This window comes from Thalassophryne amazonica, chromosome 6 (genome assembly GCF_902500255.1).
Source record: "Thalassophryne amazonica chromosome 6, fThaAma1.1, whole genome shotgun sequence".
Taxonomy (NCBI): domain Eukaryota; kingdom Metazoa; phylum Chordata; class Actinopteri; order Batrachoidiformes; family Batrachoididae; genus Thalassophryne; species Thalassophryne amazonica.
This window is the reverse complement of record NC_047108.1, coordinates 117083614-117107676: the sequence shown is the minus strand read 5'-3', so window position 1 is coordinate 117107676 and position 24063 is coordinate 117083614. Positions and strand designations below refer to the sequence as shown.

The 24063-nt window shown below is 42.4% G+C and overlaps 1 protein-coding gene across 1 annotated transcript in view; it reads right to left on the bottom strand.

The window, feature by feature from the left end:
• Positions 1-23574, bottom strand: part of LOC117511725 (endothelin-3-like) — a 38316-nt gene extending 14742 nt beyond the window's left edge. The window contains exons 1-2 of the mRNA XM_034171635.1: positions 23332-23574; positions 23015-23252 (exon numbers count right to left, since the gene is read on the bottom strand). Of these exons, the coding sequence (XP_034027526.1) occupies positions 23015-23252; positions 23332-23398 (305 nt within the window). The 5' untranslated portion in view covers positions 23399-23574. The remainder of the gene's footprint in view (positions 1-23014; positions 23253-23331) is intronic.
• Positions 23575-24063: the final 489 nt, after the last annotated feature.

The window sequence follows — 24063 nt, the reverse complement described above, 5'->3', positions numbered from 1 at the left end:
GCCGGCGGTCTGCATGGGCCTTAGCCCTCGTCCGGGCTCTGAGCAGGGCAGAGCGGGCGGTACGCCACACCCGACGGCACATCCTCAGATGGGCCTGGACCGAGGGCACCCCGACCTCTCCCTCCACTAGCGGAAACAATGGGGGCTGGTACCCGAAACACACCTCAAACGGGGAGAGGCCGGTGGCAGATGAGACTTGGCTATTATGAGCGTACTCGATCCAGGCCAGATGGTCACTCCAGGCCGTCGGGTGCGTGGAGGTCACGCAGCGGAGGGCCTGCTCCAGTTCCTGGTTCATCCACTCTGCCTGCCCGTTCATCTGGGGGTGGTACCCAGACGAGAGACTGACGGTGTCCCCCAGTTCCCTGCAGAAACTCCTCCAGACCTGGGAGGAGAACTGAGGACCACGATCCGAGACAATGTCTGATGGAATCCCATGCAGACGCATGACGTGGTGGACCAGGAGGTCTGCAGTCTCCTGGGCCGTCGGGAGCTTCGGGAGGGCCACGAAGTGGGCCGCCTTGGAGAACCGGTCCACTATCGTTAAGATGGTGGTGTTGCCCTGGGACGGCGGGAGGCCCGTGACAAAGTCCAGGCCAATATGAGACCAGGGGCGACGAGGCACAGGCAGAGGCTGGAGGAGGCCTTGGGCCTTGTGGTGGTCGGCTTTGCCAATGGCATAGGTGGTGCAGGCCTGGACATACTCCCGGACGTCGGCTTCCATAGACGCCCACCAGAAGCGCTGCCGGACCACTGCCACGGTCCTTCGCACCCCTGGATGACAGGAGAGCTTGGAACCGTGACAGAAGTCAAGGATCGCAGCCCTGGCCTCTGGTGGGACGTACAACTTGTCCTTCAGACCTGTGCCCGGGTCGGGCTCTGTGTCAGTCCTGATGAGTGTGAGGTCGCAGACTCAGTAATCCCACAGTCTGTACACAATTAGGAGGGAGAACCTCCACCTCCAGCAACAATTTCACCCGTGCAGCTCCTGTTGGTCTCTTTCCTGGATGGAGTGAGAGGCGAAGAACGTCGTCCTCTCACTGTCCGCCAATCCAGCCTCCGACAGAGCCCGCAGGAACACGGCTGCACACAGAACAATGTTTTTGACAACAATAATTACAGCAGAGAAGGTTACCTGAATGGTAGCTGATTTCTCGGCGGGGAGGTGGAGTTGCAGTCCGGCCTTTATGGTGGTGGTGATGAGTAGTGGATGAGTGACAGCTGGTATGGATGATGAGTGACAGCTGTCACTCCTGGTCGCTCCGACGCCCTCTCGTGCTTGAAGCCCACACTTCAAGCAGGGCGCCATCTTGTGGTGGTGGGCCAGCAGTACCTCCTCTTCAGCAGCCCACACAACACGCAGGCCTCCCAATGTACATTGGTCGACCTTTCAACTTTGTACCTTTCTCTGTTCAGGAAGTTCATGAAGCCCTAAAAAAGCTCTAGATCATAGAAAATCATATGGACCTGATTTCATTGATCCTCACGTTTTGAAGCTGGCAGCTGATTTTGTAGTGGAGCCTCTTGCATATCTTTTTAACCTCACAGTGGAAAAAATTGAATTTCCCTCAGTATGGAAATCAGCTTTTGTTCTCCCTTTTTTAAAACCCAATGATTTTAACTAACTAGAAGCACTCAGAGAGTGCAAACCTCCGCCAAGGTCATGGGATCACTGACGCCATAACATCTACACGCCGTGGAATCATTGAACCTAAAAAAGTCTAATAATGATGTTTGCTCAGTAGTAAAAAAAAGTTTAATCTGCTGTGACTGGATAGCATGTATCCTTAGTGCTTGGCAACACAGTTTATTGCAAGTTTCACCTTTCCCAGAAGCTACTGTCATCTGAGCACTGATATTGATATTGCATGTGCTTATAGACAAAAACAAATAAGAGACAAAATTCAATTTATTATTCAACTAAACTGCAAATATTTGAATTTTTCAACATTTATGAAATCCTTCTCTAAACAAGGCCATAGGGTCACTGACCCTAAAGAGATTCCCTCCTTGGCACAGTGATCTATTTCTTTGTGTCTCTTTCTCTATAATTGTATATAATAATAATTAGATTATTAATATATAAACAAAAATAAATGTAAGAAATATTACAATTTGAAAACAAATGCACCCGAACGTGATGACAGCTGCAACTGCTTAATGCTAACTTTTAACATTGAAAATGTCATAGACATGCTAATGCATTAGCATCAGGATCCGGATCGTGATCCAGATCACCACTAAAATTGAATCACTTGTTCCTCTTGTCATTTCCAACCATCCATCCATACATCCATCTTCTACCGCTTAGTCCAAACAAGGGTTGCGGGGGGCTGGAGCCTATCCCAGCAGTCATAGGGCGTGAGGCGGGGTACACCCAGGACAGGACACCAGTCTGTCACAGGGTCACAAACAGACAAACAAACACAGACACACCCACACGCATACCTAAGGACAATTTCTAAAGATTCCAATCCAAGTAACCCGCATGTCTTTGGATGTGGGAGGAAACCCACGCAAACACTGGGAGAACATGCAAACTCCACACAGAAAGGCCCCAGGAATTGAACCCATGATCTTCTCACTGTGAGGAAACAGTGCTAACCACTAAGCCACCGTGCTGCCCTCATTTCCAACTACTCCACAAAATTTCATCAAAATCCGTTCAAAACCTTTTATCCTGCTCACAAACAGACAGACAAACAAACTGCAAAGTGCTGCAAAGTGCTGACACACCACTGTGAGTCATACTTAGGGTGGGACGGCCCGCTCTGGTCACCAGAAGGACCAGTCATTGGTATACTTTTATATATAAGGCAATGCTCAGACTGTTGCCTTCTTACATTTGTACCTTAATTGTAAAGAGAAGTGCTAGTCCTTACTCTTTCTGTTCCATATGCCTGTACTGAAATGGGGAACAGGGATTTTTCCCGCTCTGCACCCTTTGCTTGGAATACGTTGCAAAAGGAGTGGAAATTAACAGCATTAATTTCACTGAGCACTTATAAATCCAAATTGAAAGTACTGGAGGTCAACTCCACAACATGCACTTGTTTTTTATAATATCCTTGTCATTTTTATCTTTTTTATCTTTTTATTTGCCTTTTATTTGTGTCTGTGTAATTGTGTAACTGTGATTTTGTATTTGCTGTTGCCCATCTTGAGCAGGTCTCCCTTGAAAAAGAGGTTCTTAAACTCAGCAGGATTTTCATGGTTAAATAAAAAAGATGAACTGATTATTAATTCACTATCAAATTCATCAACAACTATTTTGATAAATGATTAATCATTTTGGGTCATTTAAAAAATTTATCTTATTTCAGCTTCTTAAATGTCAATAATTTCTGGTTTATTTTAATAGTTTTTTCCTGGCAGCAAAATGAGTATCTCAAAATGAGATTTAATGGCATTAAATCTTCAATCTCAATCTCAATTTATTTATAAAGCACTTTAAAATGCACCAACAATCAAAGCGCTGTACACAACAAAAACAGGCAGTTAAAATAATTTAATAAATAAAAAGTTACAGTTAAAAGCAAAAACACACAAAAAAAAAAAAAACAGTGTCAAGCTGTGTTAAAAGCCAAAGAGGAAAAATGTGCTTTAAGAGACGATTTAAAAGCAGAGCGAGAATCAGCCTGCCTAATGTGCAAAGGAAGATCATTCCACAGTCTCGGGGCAACGACTGAAAAAGCTCGGTCACCTCTACACTTCCTCTTTGACCTTGGGATAACCAACAGTGACAGATCAGCTGACCTGAGTGAGCATGAAAGCGTGAAATCTTGATGAATTTTTCATCTTTTTTGAAATTGTATGGCCCAAACAGCTAATTGATTAATCAAGAAAATGATTTATTCAAGTTCAAACACTTCAGGGGACATTATTTGAAAACTGTGCTAAATATGCTTTTGCTACTCAGGAACAACCCACTTTATATTTAGGTAAGTGCTCTATAGTTACAGATTATTCATCTATTTGTCAGTTATTTGTCACAAACCACTGTTGGGGTGGGGGTTGAGTAATAATTACTCTCTCCAGCTTAGCACTTGTCAATATACCGGATCGGTCGCGGCCCGGGTTAACAACGTCCGCCACCGGTGCTATTGCCCAACAGGGTGCCGGTGGAAATTGGGCTACTGCTGGGCGAAGACGACAAAGAAGAGGAGGAAAATGTTGCCACGAACAGCGGGAGAAGAAGAAAACTAGAAGGGTGGAAATGAGAGTGGGGACTTTGAATGTTGATAATATGACTGGTAAAGGGAGAGAGCTGGCTGATATGATGGAGAGGAGAAAGGTAGACATATTGTGTATGCAAGAGACCAAGTGGAAGGGAAGTAAGAGCAGGAGCATCGGCGGTGGGTACAAGTTGTTGTATCATGGTGAGGACAGGAAGAGAAATGGTGTTGGGGTCATTTTAAAGGAAGAGTATGTTAAAAGTGTGTTGGAGGTTAAGCGAGTGTCTGACAGGGTGATGAGTGTGAAGTTGGAAATTGAAGGGGTGATGATGAATATCATCAGTGCATATGCCCCACAGGTAGGTTGTGAGATGAAGGAGAAAGAAGATTTCTGGAGTGTGTTAGATGAGGTGGTGGAGAGTGTGCCCAAGCATGAAAGAGTGGTGATAGGAGCAGACTTCAATGGGCATGTTGGTGAAGGGAACAGAGGTGATGAGGAAGTAATGGGTAGATATGGTATCAAGGATAGGAATGGGGAAGGACAGATGGTAGTTGATTTTGCAAAAAGGATGGAAATGGCTGTGGTGAATACCTACTTTAAGAAAAGGGAGGAGCACAGGGTAACATATAAGAGTGGAGGAAGGTGCACACAGGTGGACTACATTCTTTATAGGAGATGCAAGCTAAAAGAAATCACAGACTGTAAGGTGGTAGCAGGAGAGAGTGTCACTAGACAGCATAGGATGGTTGTTTGTAGGATGACTTTAGAGGTAAAGAAGAAGAAGAGAGTGAGAGCTCAACAAAGGATCAGATGGTGGAAGCTGAAGGAGGAAGACTGTTGTGTGAAATTTAGCGAGCAAGTAAGAGAAGCACTAGTTGGAGGGGAAGCAATTTTGGACAACTGGTAAAGTACTGCAGATGTGGTGAGGGAGACAGCTAGGGCAGTACTGGGTATGACATCTGGACAGTGGAAGGAAGACAAGGAGACTTGGTGGTGGAATGAAGAGGTCCAGGAAAGAATAAGGAGAAAGAGGTTGGCGAAAACGTTTTGGGATAGTCGGAGAGATGAAGAAAGTAGACAGGAGTACAAGGAGATGCGGCGTAAGGCAAGAAGAGAAGTGGCAAAAGCAAAGGAAAAGGCATATTGCGAGCTGTACAAGCAGTTGAATAGTAAGGAAGGAGAAAAGGACTTGTACCGATTGGCCAGACAAAGGGACAGAGCTGGAAAGGATGTGCAGCAGGTTAGGGTGGTAAAAGATGCACATGGTAATGTGCTGACAAGTGAGGAGTGTGTGCTGAGAAGGTGGAGGGAATATTTTGAAGAGTTGATGAATAAAGAAAATGAGCGAGAGAAAAGGCTGGATGATGTGGTGAGAGTAAATCAGGAAGTAAAAGAGATTAGCAAGGAAGAAGTGAGGGCTGCTATGAAGAGGATGAAGAGTGGAAAGGCAGTTGGTCCAGATTACATTCCAATGGAGGCATGGAAATGTCTAGGAGAGATGGCAGTAGAGTTTCTAACCAGATTGTTTAATAAAATCTTGGAAAATGAGAGGATGCCTGAGGAGTGGAGACGAAGTGTGCTGGTTCCTATTTTCAAGAACAAGGGTGATGTGCAGAGCTGCAGTAACTACAGAGGCATAAAGCTGATCAGCCACAGCATGAAGTTATGGGAAAGAGTACTAGAAGCTAGGCTTAGAAAACAGGTGAAGATCTGTCAGCAGCAATATGGTTTCATGCCGAGAAAGAGCACTACAGATGCAATGTTTGCTCTGAGAATGCTGTTGGAAAAGTACAGAAAAGGACAGAAAGAGTTACATTGTGTGTTTGTGGACTTAGAAAAAGCTTATGATAGGGGGCCAAGAGAAGAGTTGTGGCATTGTATGAGGAAGTCTGGAGTGGCAGAGAAGTATGTTAGGGTAGTGCAGGACATGTACAAGAATAGTGTGACAGTGGTGAGATGCGCAGTCGGAATGACAGACTCATTCAAGGTGGAGGTGGGATTACACCAAGGATCAGCTCTGAGTCCTTTCTTGTTTGCAGTGGTGATGGACAGGTTGACAGAAGAGATCAGACAGGAGTCCCCATGGACTATGATGTTTGCAGATGACATTGTGATCTGTAGTGAGAGTAGAGAGCAAGTTGAGTCTAGTCTGGAGAAGTGGAGATATGCTTTGGAGAGAAGGGGAATGAAAGTCAGTAGAAGCAAGACTGAGTACATGTGTTTGAATGAGAGGGAGCCCAGTGGAATAGTGCAGTTACATGGAGTAGAAGTGGTGAAAGTAGATGAGTTTAAATATTTGGGGTCAACTGTTCAAAGTAACGGAGAGTGTGGTAGAGAGGTGAAGAAGAGAGTGCAGGCAGGGTGGAGTGGGTGGAGAAAGGTGGCAGGAGTGATTTGTGACCGAAGAATATCAGCAAGAGTGAAGGGGAAAGTTTACAAAACAGTAGTGAGACCAGCTATGTTGTATGGTTTAGAGACAGTGGCACTAACAAAAAGACAGGAGGCAGAGCTGGGGGTGGCAGAGCTGAAGATGTTGAGATTCTCTTTGGGAGTGACAAGAATGGACAAGATTAGGAATGAACATATCAGAGGGACAGTTCAGGTGGGACAGTTTGGAGACAAAGTCAGAGAGGCGAGATTGAGATGGTTTGGACATGTGCAGAGGAGGGACCCAGGGTATATAGGGAGAAGGATGCTGAGGATGGAGCCACCAGGCAGGAGGAGAAGAGGGAGACCAAAGAGGAGGTTCATGGATGTGCTGAGAGAGGACATGCAGGTGGTTGGTGTGACAGAGGAAGATACAGAGGACAGGGTGAGATGGAAACGATTGATCTGCTGTGGCGACCCCTAACGGGAACAGCCGAAAGACGAAGAAGAAGTCAAATCACAATAGAGTCGCCTCAAGGCAATTCACACAAAAACAATTCATAAAACAAAAAAAATGTTTAAAAGTACAGTAAAAGAGTAAAAAAGTAACAAGCATAGTAGCATACTATACCAGTATGCTATTTGTAGTATGGATTTGTAGGTTCACGATATGGTTTATTACTAATAATTCTTATGGCTTTCTTTTGTAGTAAGAATACTAAATTTGTATTTGTTTTGTAGGTGGTTCCCCAAAGGTCAATGCAAGAGGTCATGTACAGAACTAGTAATGAATGATATACGAGGGCTGTCAATAAAATATAGGTCCTTTTTATTTTTTTTAAAAACTATATGGATTTCATTCATATGTTTTTACGTCAGACATGCTTGAACCCTCGTGCGCATGCGTGAGTTTTTCCACGCCTGTCGGTGATGTCATTCGCCTGTGAGCACTCCTTGTGGGAGGAGTCATCCAGCCCCTCGTCAGAATTCCTTTGTCTGAGAAGTTGCTGAGAGACTGGCGCTTTGCTTGATCAAAATTTTTTCTAAACCTGTGAGACACATCGAAGTGGACACAGTTCGAAAAATTAAGCTGGTTTTCGGTGAAAATTTTAACGGCTGATGAGAGATTTTGAGGTGATACTGTCGCTTTAAGGACTTCCCACGGTAAAAGACGTGCGGACGGGTCCGCACGTCGGGACGCAGCCGGCGCAGTGCGGCGGCACAGGAAAAACACCTCCGTGTTGATAACCATTTGTAAAATCCAGGTGGCTTTTGATGGCTTTCAGTGGAGTGAGTATATGAGAAATTGTTTAACAGCTGGACATGTTCCAACTTGTCCATAAGGCTTCCAACAGAGGTGTTTTTCCTGTGGCGGAGCGTCGCAGCGGCTGCGAGCCGACACTGCAATCCATCCGCACGTCTTTCATTAAAAAAAATCTCCTTTAACAGTGGAATATCCGGATAAAATGCTGAAACCGACTTCTTCTGAAACTTCTCTGTTCTCTCACGACATCCTGGATCAATAGAGCCTGAAATGTGGAGGTTTTCAGCTTGAAACAGGCTGACGATGGTGCCTGGGACCGCTGCACGACGTCTCGCACTGTGGGAAGTCCTTAAAGCGACAGTATCACCTCAAAATCTCTCATCAGCCGTTAAACGTTTCACCGAAAACCAGCTTAATTTTTCGAACCGTGTCCACTTCGATGTGTCTCACAGGTTTAGAAAAAAATTTTGATCAAACAAAGCGCCAGTCTCTCAGCAACTTTTCAGACAAAGGAATTCCGACGAGGGGCTGGACGACTCCTCCCACAAGGAGTGCTCACAGGCGAATGACGTCACCGACAGGCGTGGAAAAACTCACGCATGCGCACGAGGGTTCAAGCATGTCTGACGTAAAAACATATGAATGAAATCCATATAGTTTTTGAAAAAAATAAAAAGAACCTATACTTTATTGACAGACCTCGTAAGGTATAACTAATGACCGTTGGGGGAGGAAATACAAAACAGCAATTACTTTTGACATTTTTGATTTAACATAATTTATATGTGTTTTACAACCCAATTTCTCATCAATAAAAACCCAAGAAATTTAGTTTCATTTACAAGTTCAATTTCAATATCAATATTGTGCACTAGTAAATTCCTAGATAAATTCCTGGGTTTATTTTCAAATATGATACACTTTGTTTTACCAAAATGAAGCGATAATTTAGTTGAATCAAACCATTCTTTGAACCTCTGTAGTTCCCTCTCCATCATGTCCAGAACCTCTCCCAAATGATCCCCACTACAAAACACAGTCATGTCATCAGAAAACAAAATGCAACTCACAAATTTTGAAACCAAACATATGTCATTAATATAGAAAATAAACAACAAAGGCCACAAGTGCACTTCAAAAATTCAGAATTTACCCCACCAACATGAACATACTGACACCTATTGTGCAGATAACTTGCTATCCAATCGTGAGCTAATCTTCTGATACCATACTTCCATAGTTTATCCAGTAATATGCTGTGATCTATGGTATCAAAGTTTCTGTAAGTAAAAAAAAACCGCTACAGTATATTGCTTGTTTTTAATTGCATTTCTACTTTTTTTTACTAATAGCCCAATTTCATAGCCTTAAGAGTGTGCATATCATGAATGCTTGGTCTTGTTGGATTTGTGAGAATCTACTGAATCTACTGGTACCTTGTTTCCCATGTAACAATAAGAAATATACTCAAAACCTGGATTTATCTTTTTAGTCACATAGCACTACTATTATTCTGAACACTACTGTATGTGATGTTTAAATATAACCTCTTAATAAATACCTTTTCCAAATTTTTTGAAAACTGAGATAACAATGACATTGGCCTATAGTTTGAAAAAACATGTTTGTCACTGGATTTGAACAGCGGTGTTACTTTAGCTATTTTCATTTTGGAAGGAAATCTCCTCGTCATTAATGACAAATTACAAATATAAGTTAGAGGCTTAGCAACACAATCAATAATATTTTTTATCAAAAACGTCAAAATTATCGCAATCTCTACATTTACATTTGGAATACAAATGTAAAGGCTCCCAAATGCTTCCATTTTACCTCAAATATTAACAATAACCCCCGCCCCCAACCCCAAGATAAATGGTTCAGGATTACCACCCTGTTCCAAAATCATACCATAACAACAAAAACCGCAGAGTGAAAATTGCAGCATCAAACAGAAACATGTTCTAAATTGAGTGATTGAGGTTCTAAAAAAACTGTAAAAGTTACACACTTTACTTTTGTGCAATAAAATATTTTTGCAGTTATTTCCAGTGAGACTGAAGTTTTATTTTTCCACAGTTTATTTGTATGCTCTATGTTGATTTGTGATTTGATGTGATTTCAGTCGTAGTTATTCTGAATCCTGAAAATATCTTATTGTACTATGAAAAAGATTACAGTAATCAGTTAGTTATGGAAAATACAAAGTATGAGGCCGTGTCTGCATGAAAAAAAGCAGTGTTCAGAGCAGCGGAGTAATCTTACCACCAGTGACCATTGTTGCAAACTTATCCACAACAAGTTCAAAATGAGCTTTTATTGATGATTTGAATTTGAGGAAAACCTACGTCACAATGTAATTTGTTGAGGCAAACCAGAGTTTTTGAGTGGCGTTTTCAATTCAATTTATTTCATTTAGCACCAAATCACAACAAAGTTGCCTCAGGGGGCTTCATACAAGTAAGGTCTAACCTTGCCAACCCCCAGAACAACAGTGGTAAGGAAAAACTCCCTCTGAGGAAGAAACCTCAAGCAGACCAGACTCAAAGGGGTGACCCTCTGCTTGGGCCATGATACAGACACAAATTACAGAACAATTCAGAAAACAAATATACAGGAAATGTTGCCGGTGCACAGGACAGGAAGGTTTCAGAAACAGACACCACACCCATCTCTGGATGAAGCCGCACCTCAAACAGAGAGAAAAAAAAAACCACAATCAGGCATCGGAAAGACAACAAATACAGTGTAATTTGTCAGCATTAAGCAACAAGAAAAACAGAAGAAATACTAAGGTGATCGCCGGCCACTAATCCTAAGCTTCACTAAAAGACCCAGAATTTAGATAAAATTGAGGCCATGGCACGCTCTGTTTACTACTAAAATGAATTAAAAAAGAAAAAAGCATAGTAACATACTATGCCTGTATGCTAGTCATACGAAAGGGAAAATAAGTGTGTCTTAAGTCTGGACTTGAAAGTCCAGAGTGAATCTGGCTGTTTTATTGATGCAGGGAGATCATTCCACAGAACAGGTGCACGATAAGAGAAAGCTCTGTGACCCGCAGACTTCTTATTCCTCCCAGGGACACTAAGTAGTCCTGCACCCTGAGAACGCAGAGCCCAGGCCGGTACGTAGGGTTTAATTAGGTCAGCTAAGTAGGGAGGTGCCAGTCCGTTAACAATTTTATACTAGCAGAACCTTAAAATCTGATCTCACTGGGACAGGAAGCCAGTGAAGAGACACCAAAATGGGTGTAATGTGGTCAAACTTTCTGCTTTGTGTTAAAAGTCTGTAAACCAGAAAATAGAACAGTAGTCCAAACTAGAAGAGATAAATGCATGAATCAGGTTCTCAGCATCAGCCATAGACAGGATGGGACAAATCTTCGCTATATTTTGCAGATGGAAGAAAGCAGTCCTCGTAATATTTCTAATGTGGAGGTCAAAGGACAATGTAGGATTTAAAAAGTTCCTCATTTATCAGTGTGATGTATGACACACATTTTCACTTCAGGAACTTACTTTTTAAAGTTTTGTGATTACTAAGGGGTTAGCTTTTTAAAATCTAATAGGCCAACAAGCAAAATGTTTGTATTTTGTGTAATAGATACTTATGCCACCCACCATCTTGGCTTTTATATTTCTAATTAATTTATATCAAGTAGCAGAGATTTGCTCTTAGTTTCAGTTTAAGGAAGATAATTTTAGAGATGTTTTATATTTTTAATTTTTTGTATTTGAAATGGAATAACAAGTTAAAATGTGTGAAATACCAAGTGTTTCAGTACCTTTGGAGGGCACTGTAATACAACAAATATCTACATTTTTCCACAAGTTTGGACTGTAGTAAATGCCAAACACTTGAGGAGCCCTTGATTGTATCCACTCTTTATCGGCCCAAGGTGGTAATGTAGTTGCTCGTTTACTATATTTCCGCGGGTTTGTGCAGCCCATTACTGCACAGCATGGAGGGTTCTTATTGTGGTGACTTCCTCACAAGACTCTTACACAACATTTAACAGGTCTGTGTTGCATCTGCTTTACATATAAACTAAATGCATGTAATAACAATATATTGTGGGACTTTGGGGACTTTAAGCTCACTCATATTTAAATGTATGAGGTGTTTTGCAACATTAAACCACTGCTCCTTTTTAAAGAGTGAACGTGGTGTGCATGTGTGACCCCATCCACCCTTCCCGATCAGCCTATAAATAATAATCTAAAAACCAGAAAGAAAAGTGTGGACAGCGCACTCACAGACTTGCAGAATGATATCCAGGAGCTGGGTCTTGTTAATATTATTATTCCAGCTGAATCCACTGTTTTCTCCTCCTGGGAATGACCAGTATACAAAGTTCTGCTTATACAAACCTCCGCTGGATGGGCTCGACAATCCACTCAAAGTGCTCCTCGACACATGCAAGCGCATCAGGATCCTCTGGAAGCGCTCCTTGATGTGCTGCAATGGCCACTTCTTCTTGATTTGCCAAGGATAACACAAAAAGCCTTAAATTTATTTCACTGCGATCCTCGAAAGTAAAAAAAAACACAAATAATAAGTCCGGCTCGTTTGCCTTTTCCTCATCCTCTGCACGGATGTCATCCAGCCTGCTGTCCTTGCCTGCACAGTGGGGTCATAGGCAGCCCAGTAGCATTAAAGTGTGTGCATAAACACTCCAACGCATTAAACCTACTTCCATTGTGGTCTTCAATAAAACTAAAATAATAAATTCAGATCGTGCACCTGGTCCTCATCCTCTGCACAAGTGTTATCCAACCCACTGATCCTGCCTGCTGCCTAGCTGCTGGACTTGCTTGGCCCGGCCGTTTGCAGAAGTGCAGTTCCTCCCTGATTAGATAAAAGGAAAACTGTGTTGTCAACCCTTAACAAGCTGTCTCGTATGTTGCATACTTTCTGACTTGCGGAGACAACAGACAGAAGGGTTAGTGATGCCTGCATGACTATTTGCTGAGGAACTTTGTCACGTAAATTTGTTGGACAGCTCAAAATTCAAGCGACATGCAAGCAATGCCCTGCGACTCGCTCAAGTGTCACGGATTGTGCGCTCTCTGATTCTGCGTTGTGTGACTGACTCCTCACAGTCACACCCCTGGGGACACAAACTCACGATCTCCAGCATGGGAGGTGGACACTTGACCAGTCGGCAAAATACCTGGACTCTGGCCGCTCCTTTGGCTGTCGAGGGAGTGAGGACTATATTGACTACTCTTGCACAGCGACTCCCGCTGGCCTCTGTCACAGGAGGAGAAGGCAAACCACCACAAAATGGTTCGCCAATACCACTCGCAAGCCATTGCAGCCCCGTGAGATACTACCCTTAGTGGAATTGCTTCCAAAGCAGAAGGTTTCCAGTTCAAGACCACCCGGTCCCATTCTCCACAAAAAGTGGAGTTGCATTGCATCAGGAAGGGCATCCGGAGTAAAACTTGTGCCAAATCAGTATATTCGAGTCCATATCAGATCTGCCATGGCAACCGCTAGTGAAAAAAGGAGAAACCAGAAGAATGTAACTTTTATATAACTTGATAACATTGATAACACTTCATGTTTTTCACACTTGTGTTGATTATATGTCAGTGTTTTGTTTAATCTTTAAAAAATGTGAATTTGTTCTAGCTTGCTAAGGAGGAGTAAAGAGTGTTATGTATCTGAAACAGCCGACAGCACTATTGGCACAAAAACATACAGAAAGAATGCTTTGCTGCCATCTTGCCAAAGATTTTAATATGCAGTTAGGAGTTGGTAGAACAAAGCGACACTCCTCAAAACACGAACTTTTGTATACTTTAAAGGATTGCTACAAATTAGTACGTTATGCCAAGTTGCAAACACACACACATGAAAAAATATACCGACACATTAAAAATTCCCACTCCCCTGCCCAAAAATATATAAATCTAATGATGTCATCTAAAATTGCTGCATATTTTCCATATTTTAAGTATTATGCTGTAACCCATACTGACCCTTCTGCCTAACACAACCCTGTGCTACCCTATTTTATCAACAAGAAAAGTTTCATGTTTGTATAAATTAAGATGCCAATCAAGCTCAAGGTCATACTGCTTTTTTGACTTGGCCTTTTTTCCTCATGTCAAACTTCACAAATATTACGACCATTTATTATTATTATTATTATTTTAATCAAGCCATGCTGTTTCAAATTACTTGAGTGAACAAATTTAGACAAATTAAGATGCCAGTGAGGCTCCACGTCACACTTTTTCTGACTGACGTTTTGTCTTTATTAGTCACAAACATTTACCACTTTGTATTCTGTGAAGAATTAAAAATAAAGGCAGCTACACTTCAAGTTGTATATTTGTATAATTTAAGACAGCGCTCAAGCTCAAGGTCATGATGCTTTGTTGACATATTTTTGCTCGAGACAGAGGTCAGAGAACATTATTTCAACTATATCATTAACAAAGAACAACACAAGGTGTGGTTTCCAAATTGTTCAGGATTAAATATCTTTGTAGAAATTAATATGCGACTGAAGCTCAAGGTCATGCTGCTATTCTGACCTTACAGTTTTGCTTAAATCAAAGGTCACAGGGACTGAACTTACCACTTTAATATCAAACATCTTTGAGTAAATTAAGATGATACTGTTGCTCAAGGTCCCACTGCGTTTTAAACTTTTTTTTGTTTGTTTTTTTTGGTGACAAGAAAAGGAGTCTTCTGTGAATTTTAAAGAAAAAAGGAGCTTTCTTTTGCTCCTATTTCATATTTTAAGCCTGTATAGATATTAGTATAGCCACAGGGGCTCCACATTGGCATTTATTTGGCATCTCTTTTATACTGGATGCTGTTCCTGATGGAACTGCAGTTTTTCCTGGAGAAACACATACAGCCCCTGGTCGTCCTAAGAGGTCTCCCATCCAGGTACTAACCAGGACCTACTCTGTTTGGATTCTGAGAACTGGCAGACTGATTGCTTACTGCCTGATAATATCTCACATAAGTCATTTTGCTAAAAGTGCTGCACAACAAAGTGTTTCAATGCAAAAGCACCGCCAGCGTCAGGACAAGGACTTTTACTGTGAAAGTTGCATGTCATTGTTCAATGTGACTGAGTGTAACTGGACAGCACTGAGAAGATGTGTGTGTGTGTGTGAGAGAGAGAGAGAGAGAGAGAGAGAGAGAGAGAGAGAGAGAGAGAGAGAGAGAGAGATTTAAATCTACATATGTACAGGTGCATCTCAAAGTATTTGAATCGGTGGCTCCTTTGCTCCCCGTCCTTGCCACCACTCGCTCCCGTCGTCACTCGCGGCCGGCCACGTGGCTTCTGACGTGCAGGAGTGGTCCATGTCATATGGTAAGGTTCTGTACTCTTGTCTTGGCCCAACACACCGGCCACAGTAGTGATCGGATATTTAGCTGTGATCTGGGTCTCTGTGTGTGGATGGTCGCGTGTTTGTGGCCGTCACCACAATTTGGTTTTTGGGTGCTCTTAAGAGGATTAACACTACGGTGTTCTGGATTAGGGTATGGATGCTCACCAATTACAAAACAGACTGTTGCTGTCACTGTTTGGTCATGTGTGGTTGTTTGTCATGGTATGTCGTATGGTTGGGGCCCCGTCTCCTTGGTGTCTCACGTCACAGTTATTGTCTTCACCGCTTGTCTCTCATTCTTGTCTGTCTTTGTGTTGTTTTGGTGGTCAGCCCTTCCTGATAGAAGTTGTCAGTTGGCTTTGAGTAGGATGTTGTAGGCTGATCGAGAAGGGCATATGGGGGTCACACACACACACCACATTCACTCACGCACTACATACCTTCTGTCTTGCAAGAACATCTATGCGTATTAAAGTTCAGAAATGGTTCTGCCAGTGTGGCATTTACCATTACTATATATGCAGACAGGGGAAAAAAAAATCTAAGTATTTGAATGTTGAAAAAGTAGAATTTATTTGTCAGGCATTTCAGAAAGTGAATATATATATATATATATATATATATATATGATTATGAGTGCAATGGTAAGAATAGTTCATGAGGTGAAAGATAAACTGTTCCATTCAACATGCCATAGTTTTTAAGATGAGTGCTGTCGCTGCTAGTGTGCGTGCGTGCGCTGTGTTCGCAGCATGTGATACCACAAAATGTCCAGAACCAAACTGCACTGTAAATGGAACGCATTGGCAAATGGTATGGTTTATTCGTGCCTGGTAATCTTCATATATGTTCCATAGACTGTTTCTGCATTGTGTAACTTATTCTTAACTAGTCTAACTGACAATTGATTTATCTAGTTTTTTTCTACCTACTGTAAATATTTCAAATCTTTTTCTGGTACAATGATAACTACGTATAAATAGGGGTAGTCACTTGCCTGATAAACTAAAGTAATGGATTCTTACCCAGGTCTCTTAAACAAAGGTTAAAATATAATGATGGCTACGTATAAGATGGGACGGTCACTAGCCCGACAAACCAAGGTGATGGACTCTTACCCTAGTCCTTTTACAAGGGTTAAAATATAATGATGGCTATGTATAAGATGGGACGGTCACTAGCCCGACAAACCAAGGTGATGGACTCTTACCCTAGTCCTTTTACAAGGGTTAAAATATAATGATGGCTATGTATAAGATGGGGCGGTCACTAGCCCTATAAACCAAGTTGATGGACTCTTACCCTAGTCCGTTATACAAGAGTTAAAATATAATGATGGCTACATATAAGAGGGGGCGGTCACTAGCCCTATAAACCAAGGTGATGGACTCTTACCCTAGTCCCTTATACAAGGGTTCAAATATACTGATGGCAACATATAAGATGGGGTGGTCACTAGCCCTATAAACCAAGGTGATGGACTCTTACCCTAGTCCTTTATACAAGGGTTAAAATATAATGATGACTATGTATAAGATGGGGCGGTCATTAGCCCTATAAACCAAGGTGATGCACTCTTACCCTAGTCGCTTACACAAGGATTAAAATATAATGATGGCCACGTATAAGAGGGGGCAGTCACTAGCCCTATAAACCAAGGTAATGGACTCTTACCCTAGTCCCTGTGGGAGAAACTAGCCTAATAATATTAACTGGAACACAAACCTCATAATGGTTAAAAAAGCCATTAGGGATTAAAAAAACATTGAGCTAAAAAAGAAAAAGTACTAAAACATTGGACATAGTAGTTTGCAAATATAGTTTTAAAGGAACTTAACACTAGTGATGGGACTAGCCCACAAACATATATGTCTTATAATAGTCACATAGAAGATACTGTAACAAAACACCAAGAACTTATGACTAGATATAACATTAAAATTATTAGCAATATGAAACAATTACCATCCTTTTAATGGCTTCCAAAGATGCACAAAAATCCGATAGGTAGTAGATTTATAGCGGCCTCTAGTGCATGTACAACTAAACCATTCCCAACTGCTAACCTCTAGCCTTAAATTAGTTACAAAACATTTCAAACAATACTGCGAAGGTATAGCTCGGAACACTGGAGTTAACTGTTTTTGGATTATCGATAATGCCACAGAGGTTTTAAATTAACTAAAAAAGTTAAACAAAACAAAAGTAGCTACACATTTTGATAGTTTTGATTTTTCACCCTGTATACGAACACCCGACATGACAAACTTATATATAGTATCAGTGAACTAGTCAAGGAAGCTTTTAGGATTAGAGGCTCTAAATTCATCGTTATTAGAAATGATGGCACCACATACTGGTCTAACACATCATCGACACGTGATCGTAATGTAACTGAAGAAAACATGATTGAGCATATAAAATTCCTTGTAGAGAATATCTATATTGAGGTTGGCAACAGAATTTTCAAACAAACAACAGGGATACTTATGGGAACAGACTTTGCTCCACTTTTAGCTAACCTTTTCCTTTTTTATTATGAATATAAATTTATGAAAGATAAACTTAAAACAGACAGCCAGTCAGCAAAAACCTTTAGTAATAACTTCCATTACATTGATGACCTACTTACTTTAAATAATCCTAATTTTGAGAATGAAATTAAAAATATTTATCCATCAGAATTAGAGCTTAAAAAGACTACAGAAAACAATAACAAACTTTCATACTTGGATATAAAGTTGAGCATTATAGATAGACAGTTTAGAACAGCAGTTTTTGACAAACGGGATGATTTTGACTTTCATATTGTAAAATTTTCTTATATGAGTAGTAACATGCAAAGTAAACCTACGTACAATGTTTACACCTCCCAACTAATCAGAATTGGCCGAATCTGTGACAATTTCCACTAGACACTACCATAAAATTATTCGTAGATTAGTTTAGCAAGGGTTTCTTTATGGCAAATTGGTTCTTCAGTTTAAAAGATTTTTTAATAGATATCAAGAGATAATATCTACGTTCGGGGTTTCCATTAGAAAGCATGTAGAAGATGAAATTTGTCTGCCTATAGTAGCTATCCATAACCTAACCAGTAGGGTAAACTTTAGATAGAAAGCTAAAACATATGATATCTTAGCTTCTGTTTATATAGTAACATAGCTATAATTACAGCTTAACCTGCTAGCTATTATCTAATAACCTGCCGAGGCCTCACTTGCCTTATATATATGCCAGTTAAATATCGTTCGGCTCAGTCTTCATTTTTAGGGTACTGTTTTCATTTTATTTTCTTACTATGGGTTTGCTACCTAAGTGGTAACTAGGCCTACCACTGTCACCGTTAACTTACCTGGAATCTATCCCTCTCCGTCGAGCCAGTTAAGGGTATCCTGGCATACATGTCACTGCGGCCGCGAGCAGTATCCTTCCACTACTGTACTTATATCTTGTCTCCATATACATTTCAGCACGCTTTATGGTTGTGAATATATACAAATGTCCTTTTTCCTGTTCTTTTTGTTCTTTTTGTTTATATTATTATATTATTGATGTAAATGGAGGAGTGGAGTACAATTACTTCAACCTAGCAGCTAACGTTAGCTTATTGAGCCAGCTGCAGCACCGTTTGTCATAGCTAACAACATGTGGACCTGCTGAGGTTTTAAGGAAGCTCAGGTTGCTTCAGTGCTACTTCAACATGACGTTACACTGACATTGTTTGATATACTATAATAAAATTTAGATATCATGCCAAGCTCTTTTTTTTTCAGCGATGTCTTCAACTCCCACCTCCGGGAGAGCTTCTCCCAGATCCCGGGGAAGGTTGGAGACATGGAGTCCGAGTGGACCATGTTCTCCACCTCCACTGTCGATGCGGCCGCTCGTAGCTGTGGTCACAAGGTCTCTGGTGCCTGTCGCGGCAGCAATCCCCGAACCCGGTGGTGGACACCGGAAGTAAGGGATGCCATCAAGCTGAAGAAGGAGTCCTACTTATCTTTGTTGGTAGGTGGGACCCCAGAGGCAGCTGACAGGTACCGGCAGGCCAAGCGTGCCGCAGCCCGTGCGGTTGCAGAGGCAAAAACTCGGGTCTGGGAGGAGTTCGGAGAGGCTATGGAGGAGGACTATCGGTCAGCCTCGAAGAGATTCTGGCAAACCGTCCAACGCCTCAGGAGGCGGAAGCAGCTCTCCACCAGCACTGTTTACGGTGTGTGTGGGGAGCTGTTGACCCTGACTGGGGATGTTGTCAGGCGGTGGAAGGAGTACTTCAAGGATCTCCTCAATCCCATCGTCACGTCTTCTGAAGAGGAAGCAGAGACTGGGGACTCAGAGGCGGACTCATCCATTACCCAGGCTGAAGTCACCGAGGTGGTTAGAAAGCTCCTCGGTGGCAAGGCTCCTGGGGTGGATCAAGTCGGTCCTGAGTACCTTAAGTCTCTGGATGTTGTGGGACTGTCTTGGCTGACATGCCTCTGCAACATCGCGTGGCGATCAGGGACAGTGCCTCTGGATTGGCAGACCAGGGTTGTGGTCCCTCTGTTTAAGAAGGGGGACCGCAGGGTGTGTTCCAACTATAGGGGGATCACACTCCTCAGCCTCCCCAGTAAGGTCTATTCCAGAGTACTGGAGAGGAGAATTCGACCGATGGTCGAACCTCGGATTCAGGAGGAGCAGTGTGGTTTTCGTCCTGGTCGCAGCACACTGGACCAGCTAAACACGCTCCATCGGGTGCTCGAGGGTTCATGGGAGTTCACCCAACCAGTCCACATGTGTTTTGTGGATCTGGAGAAGGCGTTCGACTGTGTCCCTCAGGGCACCCTGTGGGGAGTGCTCCGGGAGTACGGGGTCCAGGGTCCTTTGCTAAGGGCTATCCGGTCCCTGTACAACTGCAGCAGGAGCTTGGTTCGCATTGCCGGTAGTAAGTCAAACCTGTTTCCAGTGCACGTTGGCCTCTGCCAGGGCTGCCCTTTGTCACCGGTTCTGTTCATTATTTTTATGGACAGAATTTCTAGGCGCAGCCAGGGTGTAGAGGGGGTCTGGTTTGGGAACCACAGAATCTCGTCTCTGCTGTTTGCTGACAATGTGGTTCTGTTGGCTTCATCAAATCAGGCCCTTCAGCATGCACTGGGGCGGTTTGCAGCCGAGTGTGAAGCATCCGGGATGAAAATCAGCACCTCCAAATCCGAGGCCATGGTTCTCGACCAGAAAAAGGTGCTTTGCCCTCTTCAGGTCGGTGGAGTGTCCTTGCCTCAAGTGGAGGAGTGTAAGTATCTCGGGGTCTTGTTCACGAGTGAGGGACGGATGGAGTGTGAGATCGATAGACAGATTGGTGCAGCATCTGCAGTGATGCGGTCACTGTATCGGACCATCGTGGTGAAGAGAGAGCTGAGTGGGGGGCAAAGCTCTCGATTTACCGATCGATCTACGTTCCGATCCTCACCTATGGTCATGAGATTTGGCTCTTGACCGAAAGAACGAGATCACGAGTACAAGTGGCCGAGATGAGTTTCCTCCGCAGGGTGGCTGGGCGCTCCCTTAGAGATAGGGTGAGGAGCTCAGTCACTCAGGAGGAGCTCGGAGTCGAGCCGCTGCTCCTCCACATTGAAAGGAGTCAGTTGAGGTGGCTCAGGCATCTTTTCCGGATGCCCCCTGCACGCCTTGCTGGAGAGGTGTTCCAGGCACGTCCCATTGGGAGGAGGCCCCAGGGAAGACCCAGGACACGCTGGAGGGACTACATCTCTCGGCTGGCTTGGGAACGCCTTGGGGTTCCCCCGGAGGAGCTGGGGGAGGTGTGTGTGGATCGGGAGGTCTGGGCGGCTTTGCTTGAGCTGCTGCCCCCGCGATCCAACTCTGGATAAAGCGGAAGAAAATGGATGGATGGATGGATGGAAGTTATGCTTGTCGAGAGAAATTACTGTCTCAAGAACTCAAGAACCAGAAAACTCTATGAAAATCTAAATGTTTACATATTAATACCAGGAAGGCAACCTTCTGCCTGACAGAAAATCATGTATTTCTGACATTTATAAATGCCTCTTTTGTTTTTTTGTTTGTTTTTTATTTGTTTTCCTGAATCTTGGGTTTCAAGTAGGAAATAGACAGAAGCCCTGAAATGCTCACATTGCCCTTTAGATGGCAATAAAAGCTGCTTAAATGTGTGGCAAGTTCTCAACTGTTGTGTCTCTTGTCCTTATGGGCAGTTACTTGTTTGTTTAATTGTGGCTGGAATGGATTGAGCCTACAAGAAAACATAGAAGATGACATAAACTTCATTTACTGTCTTCTGTGTTTTCTTACATGAAAATAAAATACATAAAAATAGACTGGCATGATACCCAATTTTTTATTTTGATTTTATATCAAGCAATGTCCCTTGCGAAAATATAAAAACAAAACTGATGCCTTTACTATAAAATGCACAAGCATTTCACATACCTACCCCACTATAAGGTGGATTTTCATGACTACTGGAGCAGATGTCCTGGTCACTGACTGTTTGCTCAGCATATAAAGTATGTAAAACAGATGCAACACAAACCTGTTAGAGTCTTGTGAGGAAGTCACCACAATAACAACCCTGCACACTGCGCAGTAATGGGCTGCACAAACCCGCGGAAATATTGTAAAGTAGCAACTACATTGCCGCCTTGGAGTGGATACAGTCGAGGGCTCCTCACGTTTGCGACATTTCAAACGTGTGGAAAAATGTAGATACATATTTGTTGTATTACAGTCCCCTCCAAAAGTATAGGAAGACTTGGTATTTCACACATTTGAATTTGTTTATTATTTTATTTGTTTATTTCAAATACAAAAAATTAATTTTCTAAAATTATCTTCAATAAATTCAAACTGAAAGCAAATCTCTACAACGTGATATAAATTAATTAAAAATCTAAAGCCAAGATGATGGATTGCATAAGTAATGCAACGCTTTGGTATAACACCTGTAAATAATCATTTTTATTGCCACTTTATGTCTTTATGTCAGTGATGAAGAAATACAAACAGCATGGCACTCTGTGGTAAATCTGCGTGGAGTAGACGGTTCTTAAAAACTGAGTGACTGTGCAAGAAGGAGAAGAGTGAGGAAAGCCACCAACACACCCAGACAACCCATAACAAGTTACAGGCTTCTGTGGCTGTGATTGGAGAAATTGTGCACAGTGCAAGCTTTGCATTTTGTATCTCGAGTTGTACAAGTGGTACTGAGGAGGATTTTATTAAAAAGAAGACCTGAAAGTTCAGATACAATTTGCCAGAAGGTACATCTGAGATGCAGCCTAGATTTGAAGTTTTGATGAATGAAAATCCTCCTCTATACCACTTCATCATGAAGCTGTGTAACTCAAACACTTTCTCTGGTTCCAAAATATTTGGAATTGTCTATAGTTGTGATGATTGAAGTAGAAAAAAAGAAAATGCTTAACATAAGTGGGGTTCCAACTCAGGGCTGTAGGCTCAAAAGTCCCATGTCCTACCGCTTACAGTGCAACCATCCCTGGTTCTCAAGATAAAGGCACTTAAGTGGCTCTACTCTACCCTTTTCTACTCTCCTATTTTACTCTTCCTTTTTAGATATTTAGATGTACCTTTGTATACTGGCATAGTTCCACCTTAGAATTGCAATATAATATATAAGATATACCTTACTGAATTTTCATGTCACATTCTTCAATGGTCATAGCTTGAAGTTATTAGATGCACTATGTACAGATTGCTATGGGATAAACCCAAACCCCTGGGATAAATACCACGGCTACATATGGACAGAATTCTGTATTATCTCTACAGCTACATTCATACAGCCACTTTGCTATTTTAAAGCATGCCTTACTCTGGCGTGTTGATCCAGATGATGTCCAGGTGACAGTAGTAAACACACTCTTTATCCCTGTAGGAATAACAGGTGCAGCGCTTTGGTCTGGACTTTGAATCCTTTGGTACAATTGGCAGTAAATCCGCAGAGGTCATGGAGACAAACGCCCCGCTGTAGCGCTCCTTCAAAGAGTCTTGCAGACCTCCAGGGTTCACTTCGGAGGTGATCGAGGGGTCTGGCATCAACACGCTGTGTGCTGAATAAGAAACATGTCAATAAATCACTTTAAAACACACACATTTTCCTGAAAGTTGTGCTGCAGGCTGTGCACTTACTTTGCAGGAGAATGAACAGCAGGACTTTGAAAAGCATGAGTGCAGCGTGGACAGAAACCGTCGCCATGTCACCTAATCCCAGTGCACGTGCTAAATTAATCTCCCGCCACCATCGAGTAGAAATCCATCAAGGTGTGGATGTCCATGTGGTGCTTGTCTAACAAGGTCCAGAGCTCTGTGCACGTTCCTTTCATATTCATCACTTCATGCTGCAAATGTCACCTGAAAACAGTTCATTTTTAAGTTTTTCCCCCAAACGGAGCCTTACTGTTGCAACCTCTCGTGATCTGTGCACAGGCTACACACTGAAACATGATGCTTTCTGCCCTGAAAGATGAAGAGACTAGTGCACACGCCCACACCTCTACATCCACGTGCAGCCAGAGAACACACCAGAACTTTTACACTGAAGCGCCTGTTCATGCATGCAAGCAATTACCACACATGTGCAACAGCTACACCACATGTGAAAAGCTGCAAAATATTTCACATTCATCACCAAAGTGTGTGTCTACTTTTCACCTTTAGCAATGCATCATTTCTTCTAGGTAATAAAATGACACCATTTATTTTATCTGCTCTCTCTGCAATAAAATAAGGAAGTCGTAACTGGACTGCTATTTATGCACACTGGAAAAAAATACTGGAGTTAAATTTACTTTTGATAAAAATGCTGCCAGTTCTAATAAAATACTTTTTTTATTGAAATTTGGGCATACAAGTGGGAAGTAA